Consider the following 9,439-nt stretch of genomic DNA (forward strand, 5'->3'; position numbering starts at 1 on the left):
GTCTCCTCTCACTCTTTCTCCCACCCCCCTGGGTTTCCTAATGTACCAGAAAAAGTGCACCACCAGCAAAAGTGATGTGTAACCCCCCCCCCCCCACCTCCCCCCCAGGAATGAGGTGTCAGACACGGGTAAAAGACAGCGGGTCAGGCCAGAGGTAGGATGGGGCAACAGTGAGTCAGAAGCAAGGCAGAGAGAGAGCCAGAGAGGGGGGGGAAACGAACTCCTGTTATCACATAGAGAAAACAGGAGAAACACGGAGGTAGAGGCTTGATAAGGAAATGTGTTTTAATAAATGATTAGAATGTTACAGTCCTGAAACCATAGGTCTGATACCATGTGATTGTATGAAATGAATTTGAATCAATAGATTGTTATAATATATGTGTGTAAGTGTTAGACTCATTCAATGATTATATTATAATACGGTGTGTGGTTTTAGTCAGAATCAACATTTTGGGAACAATGTGTCTAGTGTTTTGAGAACAGACTATCTGTCTGTGCCAGATCCGAGGAGACCTTGGCTGGGACACTTCCCAGTCCCAGGTCTCTCCCTATCTTAGGGGAGGGTAGGAAGACACTATTCTTTCGTTCTCCCCTAGGCTCTAATGGCGGGCGGATTTGATGGTTGGTGTGGAAGTATGTGTGTCGCTATAAATTGAAGGTCCTGTACTGTACACGTCAGAACGTTCCCGTGAATAAACATTTAACTTTGGTAGACTGGGCCTCTCTCCGTTTCCTTTTCTATCAGTATCTTACAAATCCTGATATAACAGACTAAGGGTAACTTAATTGAATTGGTAAATGAACAGGAGTATAGAATTCTCCTGACAAGACTTCACACAGTACAGTAGGTAGAGGAAATAAAAGGTGTGGTCAGAATAATAAACCCCCCTTGGTATATGTTTATGATAGTCCAGTTTTGTCCATACGTAGTGGAGACCCCACCTGTTTTGAGCCCCACATTTTTAGCAAAAAAAAATGTATTAATGCCAAAGTAACATGCACATGTCAGTTTGAAAACACTGTAAAAAATAATATATAATTGAGTTAATAAAGCCGCATTCAAACATGGTCTCTTTTTGTTTTCTTGAGTAAGGCAGCTCCAAAATGCAGGTGTTTCAGCCTAGCTCAGTGCTTTCTGTGGTGGTGGGGCTGCCAGCAGAAAATACTCAAGCCCCTTGGGTGCTGCCATAGAGTTACATTAGAAGTGCCCATCCAAGAAGGCTCAAGGTCATTGGCCACAGAAATGACATCAAATCACATATCTACAGTAGCTTTGCTTGGACTGATCATGTCAACATCATACTTTCAAAATCTTAGCTAGCAGACATCATCATGAATGAAGTTGACAATCTACTGGCAAATCCTTTTTAATCCTTGTCATATGAAGAGAAATAATGAAGATAAATTATAGATAAAATGTATTGGTGCTCATCGGCCATTGGACATAAACATTACACAACAAGTTGGAAACTGCAAATTCAACAATGAGTGGTTTAGAAGGAATCAGTGGCTAACTGCAAGCATTGCAAAGCAATCATTAGCCTGCTATTCAGTGGAGTGGCTGTGTGGTCCCAAGTCCAAGATTAAGGGTGTCTTTTCCTAGTTTAAAATGATAAACATTCAACATTGGCCATGCTGTCAATGAAGCATGATTTGTGTCGCACTCAAAACAACTTAACTCGGAACTGCAAATTCAAGACAACTGGGACCTCGGGGAAAAACGAGGACCACCTTCCTGTTCAAGTGAACACAGCACAACAAGGGGAGTCCAAAAATGTATTGTATGCTGCTACATAAATTATGTAATATGCCAGGGAGATTTGTATACTGTAGCTAAGAAAGTAATACTAAGTGCATGTTGTGTAGTAAGCAGTTAGTAGCCCATGTGCCTCACCCTAATAATTTGGTCTATTTTCACCTTTACATTTTTTGGGTGGTGCACATGTAGCTTATAACCTGTTTTTGAGAAATGTAATCATTGAATATTGTAAGAGCTTTCATTGTATACTTACATGCCCCCTTTATTTATCCTATGGTTCTGACTTGGTGTACAGGAAGAACACTAAGAATGGCTCATGTTCTGAATTATGTTGCTGTACATTTCAAAAGTGCTGAACAAATAGTTGCATTGACTATGTCTGTCCTAGCTTGCTCATTAATGTCTTAATCAAAATTACAGATTGCCTCTTATCCTCTTGTTGTTCCCTTATGCCATAGGTCATACATTTCAATTCAGCCATATCAGCTATGTTTTCTTTTAAAGGCAGTAAATGAGGCTGAATGAACTGTTTCTCTGCCAGACAAGGCTCTACTGATAGCCAGGTGTAGCAGTGGTAAGATGCTGTTGTGACTGATGTTGGGACAGGTTGATGTCGGCCCTAACAGTTTGTGGGCACCGTTTGTCACCATTATAGTGCAATTACGGTATTGTTTAGTGTTGTGTTGTGGCTTTGCTGCCCACATTTTTTTGGGCCACACCAAAATGTACATGCTAAAATCGCCATTATCCATATCACAGTCCAGTGAAGGGTGGGGGGAGGGGATCGCATGAAACAAATATTGCTCTCCATAGTCCTCTGAAAGAACCCCCCCCCCTTGCCGGCTGTAACTGAAAATGTATGCCCGTAAGCCAAAGATAAATTCCCATTTTAAACAAACATGGACAATAACGTTTTTGAACTTGACACACTACTCTCAGCACCCCTCAAGCAAACCCTCCCAAACACCCAGCTGTACCTGTGAATCAGAGGCTCTGCTCGCTCCAACAGGGGCCCTCTGCGGATGACAGAAGTGCTCCATATTGTGAACCCTACTAAACAAACGGCGTAAAACAAAGCTGTGGTTGTCAGTGTTGTTGTTCAAACTGAGCTTGGCGCTTCAGTTCCCAGCCATGTCTCCTTCGACAGCTATATACGACAGAACCAGGTTCCCAATGACACTCAGCAGACGTTCAACTTGTATCCATAGCGACCTACACTACAGTGAGTGCATACATTTTTAGTATGTGATTCTGGTGAGAATCTAATCCACAACCCTGCCGTTTGATAGTGCCATTGCTTTTTAACAGCAGAGCTACATAGGACCACCATTACTCTTCATTGGTCCAGTTCTGTCCCATCTCATCTCCTCCAAAATCAACTGCACTGTGGAGTTCATCAGAATATGTTGTACATAGCATTATGGGTACTGCAGTTCAACATGCTACCGGTTACACCACTGTAGTCCCTCCAGGTTCTCACCCCCTTCACTCGCCCCCCCCAAACCTCACTGAGCACAGCGGGACCCCCTGGCCCTCCCCAGCCTCTGACAGAGAAAGAGAATCAAGGTAGGGTAGTGTTGGCACCGTGGGCCCTGGATGTGGTCGTAGAGGTGAATCGAAGTTGCACTGGGTCATATGTAGCCCTATAGGCACAGTGGAGCATGGCAGGGACAGGGTGCTGCCAGAGTTCAGGCCCAGCTCAGTGTCTCCCCCAGTGTGCCAGTCCATGTTGCCTGACCTGTAGTCACCGGGGAAGGGTTTGCTGCTGTACCCGTCACCCAAGCTTGGGGCCTGGGCGTTGGTGAAGACACAGCCGGACAAGGAAGACATGATGGAGAGGTGGTCGTCCACAACCTCCACATGGATGTCACTGGGGTCAACAGGGTCTGAAGAGGACTCTGGGGGGTGCTGGAGGGATGCCTGGAGAGTTGCCTGCGTGAAAACACAGAAACACTGCATTGCATTCCCAATTACATACCCAAGGACTATGGACTATATGTACTGTAATATATAGAACTATACACTTGGTTGAAATCAAATATAGACACTGCATACTGTGAGTGAGTGTGTGTGTGCCTGTCAAGAGAACAAGGACAGTTTACTAGAGTCTTGGGGAGTCTGTTAATGCGAGGTGCATCTCGTTTCTGTTTCAGCCGATACAGAGCCAGAGCAAAGAGAGCAGAGAAGAGCACAGCACACACTCCTATCCCCAACAACACTGGCTGCAACCCTGGTGAACACAGACACACATTTAATTGTGAAATCACAGTTGTATACATTAGCTCAAACCCTAGCTTAACGTCCACAACCTGGATCAACCCTAACCCTAGCTTAACATCCACACCCTGGATCAACCCTAACCCTAGCTTAACGTCCACACCTTGGATCAACCCTAGCTTAATGTCCACATCCTGGATCAACCCTAACCCTAGCTTAATGTCCACACCCTGGATCAACCCTAACCCTAGCTTAATGTCCACACCTTGAATCAACCCTAACCCTAGCTTAATGTCCACACCTTTGATCAACCCTAACCATGACCTCTCACCCGGTCCTGGGGCAGCCTGGTGGACACAGTGTGGATGGGAGGGGGGAGAGGAGGCCAGGGGGAAGGTGGGGGGTCCAAAGGAGAAGTTAGCCAAGGCACAGTAGTCCTGTCCTGGGACCAGGTCTGAGAACTCAGCCCTGAACACCACCTCCTGGGCCCAACCAGTACGCCTCTGAAACAAGATCAGGGAATTGGGAAGGAACATGTGAACATGAGAGAGAGAGAGAGCACTTGTGGAGCTTGTACTAACCGGATGCACACAAACAACACACAGCAGACCATAGACTGGACAACATGACCGTATATGGTTGGAGCACTTTAAGAAGTGTACTCCACAGATTCACTTACATAGCAGCAGGGGAAAGGGAGGGACCATGAGTGTGAGAGAGAGACAGAGACAGAAAGAAAGAGAGAAGGTGGAGGGTGAACAAAAGGTGGTATTGTAGATGGCACAAGCAGGGGGATACCTTGTAGTCAGAGTGGTTATGTTGGTTATATACGGTCACTGTGACCCAGGGGTCAATCAGTTCTGACAGTGGACAGCAGCTCTGCAGAGGAAAGCACCCTCTGTTGGTAGAACAGGGGAAGTGCACCTCCACTACCAGCCTCTCTCTAGACAGAGACACAGAGATGGAGGGGCTGTTGAAGGCTGAGGAGAGGAGAGGGGAAGGGAAGAAGCCACTTTGTCATTTCAATCACACCAACCTACTCATGTCAGCAGCTTTAGCCACATCCATTTGAATTCTGCAGTGTAATGAGATTTTTAAATGCTCTCTACGTGACATTTGATTTGATTGGAACAACAAACCAGCATTTTAGATATGTGATTGGTCTTGAGAGCAGAGAGGTAGGTTACTGACTGAAATCACTTGGGTCAAACTTGCGTGGTTTTGTCCAGACTGGGCTCCCAGGGCCCTGGTGGAGGCCCAGGCGGATCATGTTGTAGAGTTCAAAGTCAGAGAAGGCCTGGGACACGTCACAGTGCTGGGCGGAGATCCGCACACACCCCTCCACGTCCTGCCACGGATCTCTGTAACACACACACACACACACTCCAATCTATTAATGGGTTTCACCTTAGTCACTCACTTGAAATGTATGTGGAAATTTCGGAAAATACCCATACAAGATAACACACATCCCCTGGTTGTTATGACTGAAACCAGTTGAGAGGAGAGGAGCAGGCAGAGAGTGCGACGGGCTTGATTTCACAGCTGTGGTACAAAACAGTAGTGCCCCTCTATCAGTTCCTATCTACTTTTAAGGCCAATAAACCATAGACTGGAGTGACTGATTCATCTCTCTGATTAAAACCCTTCTGAGGTTTCTCTGCCAAAACCACACATGATCAATTCTCACACTACCTCCCTCTACCTCTTTCCTGCTCTTCTCCCCTTCATCAGAGCCAGTTGTTCTATCAACAATCATGTACTTTCCCTTTCCATTCTAGGCTAGCTTTCCCTTAAACTCCAAACCGTTTCGCAATTCAAATTAACTTTCATTGTTCAGTAAATGAGTATCAGGATCCCGGTGCTTGTTAGAACCCTCAACCAAGCAATGACTTGACTTAAACTATGATATTTAAATGACTAGATACTAATTACACACAGAGGAAACATTACACTGAAAAATAAAACGTCACATTAACTTATGGATTTTTTCCCAGTAAAATAATGAGTTACTAATTCTAGAGAGTAGGGCCACAGTAATATAGCATTCCACAGAGCTAGATACTGGTCGATTAGATCAGTCAGTATAGTGAGCACAGACAGAGACAGACAGACCCACCCCTGAGTCTTAGTTTGGACGGTGTAGGTGGTGGTGTTAGCGTTGGCCTGAGGACAATCCCACCGCAGGAGGCATCCTAAATCCAGGGAAGCCACACTGGTGGTACAGAAGGTCCCAGATGATCCTGAGAGTTCACACGAAACAGTTCACAGTCAACACACACACACACACACACACACAGGAATAGATCACACACACTTCCGACATAGGCTACACTTTCATATTCACGAGCTCACAGTAACAACGATGGCTATGCCTAAAGACGCAACTCATACATACTTAACATAATTGACTTAACTGTTCCTGAATGGATTACTACAGTTCATCACACTTTATACTATTTGAACCTTTAGTTGGCCATTTAAGCCATTGAGATCAAACCCTATATATAGAGAATCCCTGTGGTGAGCCCCCCATAGACAGTGTGAGAGGACAGTGAATTGGATCAGTTACTGCACCCAAAATGGATGGACAGAGAGCAAGTCAGACTCACCTGTGATGAGAAGAGCGACACACAATCCTGTTAACACAAGGGTCGCCGGTACATCTGGCACCGTCACCATGGTGACACAGGGAAGCTAGTAAACTGGACCACCGGGTGAGAAGGACAAAAGGACAGACTGAGGAGGACTCAGACGAAATATTTTTCCAAAACAAAATCCCCTTTGGGGAGGGATACCACATCCATGCAAGTCCACTGATGCACACAATGTAGCGGTCTATAAAATGCTTGACAAATCATTTGTAAAAGTTGAAAAGGAGAGCGGTAGAGTAAGCTGTCACTTACCTACATCCAGAGACAGTAGTGAGAGAGAGAGAGAGAGAGAGAGATGATAGAAAGAGAGAGAGAGCGAGGGTGGAGGAATCAGGACGTGATACAGTACTTGTGTGTTCAAGAGGAAATGACATAATCTGAAGCTTAAAGGTCCAATGCAGCAGATTTTATCTCAATATTAAACCATTTCATTTAAGTAACTTACTGTGACTGTTTTCAATTCAAATGGGAAAAAATAAGCAAAAATAGCTTCTTAGCAATGAGTAATTTCTCAAACAATAATTTTGGTAGGACTGTCTGGGAGTGGTCTGAGTGGGGAGGGGAAAACTGAAAACTAGCTGTTAACAGCTGAGAGGTTTGGAACTCTCTTATTGCTCTAGTAAAGACATGCTGTGGAACTTTGGCAACTACTAAGTATTTCTTTTTAAATAACCCCGCTTTGGGCTGGATGTGTCAATGTGTAGTTCATACATTTAAAAAATATATATATTTTTTACCTTTATTTAACTAGGCAAGTCAGTTAAGAACAAATTCTTATTTTCAATGACGGCCTAGGAACAGTGGGTTAATTGCCTGTTCAGGGGCAGAACGGCAGATTTTGTACCTTGTCAGCTCGGGGATTTGAACTTGCAACCTTCTGGTTACTAGTCCAACACTAACCACTAGGCTACCCTGTCTCCCCATACATGCATAATCGATGAGCAGAATTATTATTTTACCTCGATTAGCCACAAAGTCCCTAGTTTGAAAGCGACCGTATTTCTGGAAGCTGCGCTATGACATTTCCCTCATGTGTGCCAGTCCCCCCAGCAATTCCAGTTCAACCAATGAGCTTCAGCCCTTCGCCATATGCGTGAAAGTTAAGAGGCACATCATGCATCCACAGCAGAGTGAGAGAGAGAGAAATGACAATGACGTGGTGCACATACGACGTAGTATGCAATTTTCGGGGACAACTTTTAGCTCGTGAATACTACTTTCAGAACTACTGGCTAAAAAGTATACAAAAAAACTGCGTCCCACCAAACAGGTTGAAATTTCTAAGGCGGCATTATTTGCACAATTTTCACAGTATTATTCTAACTTCAGTGTGGAAATATACTGTATACAGCACCTTCAGAAAGTATTCACAGCCCTACACTGTTTCCACATTTTGTTGTCTCACAAAGTGGGATTCAAATGTTGTCAATGATCTACACAAAATACACTGTCAAAATGGAAGTAAAATTCTAACTTAAAAAAAATGTATGTAAAAATAAAAACGACTATATTTTGATTGGACACGTATTCAACCTTGTGAGTCAATATGTTTAGAATCAACTTTGGCAGCAATTACAACTGTGAGTCTTTCTGGGTAAGTCTTTAAGAGCTTTGCAAACCTGGATTGTACAATATTTCCCATTATTCAAAAAAATAATAATTCAAGCTCTTTCAAGTTGGTTGTTGATCATTGCTAGACAGCCATTTTCATGTCCTGCCATAGATTTCCAAACCCATTTAAGTCAAAACTAACTAGGCCACTCAGGAACATACAATGTCTTGGTATGGAACTGGTGTATAATTGCACTTGCGTTTTAATTTATTGTCCCGCTGAAAGCTGGATTTCTTTGCCATATTTATGGTATTGCTTTAGTGCCTTTTTACAAACAGGATGCATGTTTGAAATTGTATTATTCTGTACAGATTCCCTTTTCACTGTCAATTAGGTTAGTATTGTGGAGTAACTCAAATCTGGAAGTTGTCTCATATCATAGCAATTTAACTCAAACAGGTCACCATTGACCTGAAAACTGTAGGACGCCTGTATCTTCGTAGCGACTGGGTGTATTGTTACACCATCCAAAGTGTAATTGCTAAGGTCACCATGTTCAAAGGGATATTCAATGTCTGCTTCTATATTTTGACACATCTACCAATAGGTGCCCTTCTTTGCGAGGCATTGGAAAACCTCTCTAGTGTTTGTTGTTGAATCTGTCCTTGAAATTCATTGCTTGGCTGAGGGACCTTACAGATAATTTTATGTGTGGGGTAAAGAGATGAGGTAGTCATTCAAAAATCATGTTTAACACCATTATTGCACACAGAGTTAGTCCATGCAACATAGCATGACTTGTTAAGCAAAGTTTTACTCTAAGTTCAGGCTTGCCATAAAAGGGCTTGAACACTAATTTACAAGACATTTCAGCTTTAACATTTTAGTAATTCGAACAAATGTCTAAAACATTTGGGGGGTATTGTGTGACAAATCCTAATGGAATCCATTTTAAATTCAGGCTGTAACAAAACGTGGAAAAAGTCAAGGGTTTGAACACCACAGTGCGTGAGACAGGAGAGAAGACTGAAGGTATAGAGATGAGTAGCAAGACCGACAGAAAAAGACAACCACTACACTTGCAATAACATCTGCTAACCCCGTGTATGTGACCGATAAAACTTGATTTAAACCACCTTGCAAGCTTTGTGTAAGAATAAATGTTTGTTTTCTGTACAAGTGCCTAGTTGAGTCACTATTTTCTTAGTAATGTTGGTACAGTACAATGTTGGATCTTAATTTGGGTCTCTGCTC

The 9,439-nt window shown here is 43.4% G+C and overlaps 1 protein-coding gene across 1 annotated transcript; it reads right to left on the reverse strand.

Annotated features, from left to right (window-relative positions):
• Positions 1–273: 273 nt before the first annotated feature.
• LOC149980808 (uncharacterized) lies at positions 274–6,793 on the reverse strand. The gene is made up of 7 exons (XM_090185730.1): positions 6,592–6,793; positions 6,099–6,222; positions 5,171–5,340; positions 4,778–4,959; positions 4,311–4,482; positions 3,865–3,992; positions 274–3,694 (listed from the first exon to the last, which is right to left on the reverse strand). Exons 1-7 carry the CDS (start codon positions 6,659–6,661, stop codon positions 3,248–3,250), a joined length of 1,293 nt encoding a protein of 430 aa, XP_090041856.1. The 5' UTR covers positions 6,662–6,793; the 3' UTR covers positions 274–3,247.
• Between the last annotated feature and the right edge of the window lie 2,646 nt (positions 6,794–9,439).

Source organism: Oncorhynchus mykiss, chromosome 9, assembly GCF_057628025.1.
Source record: "Oncorhynchus mykiss isolate SJ-2025 chromosome 9, ASM5762802v1, whole genome shotgun sequence".
In the NCBI taxonomy this organism is placed as follows: domain Eukaryota; kingdom Metazoa; phylum Chordata; class Actinopteri; order Salmoniformes; family Salmonidae; genus Oncorhynchus; species Oncorhynchus mykiss.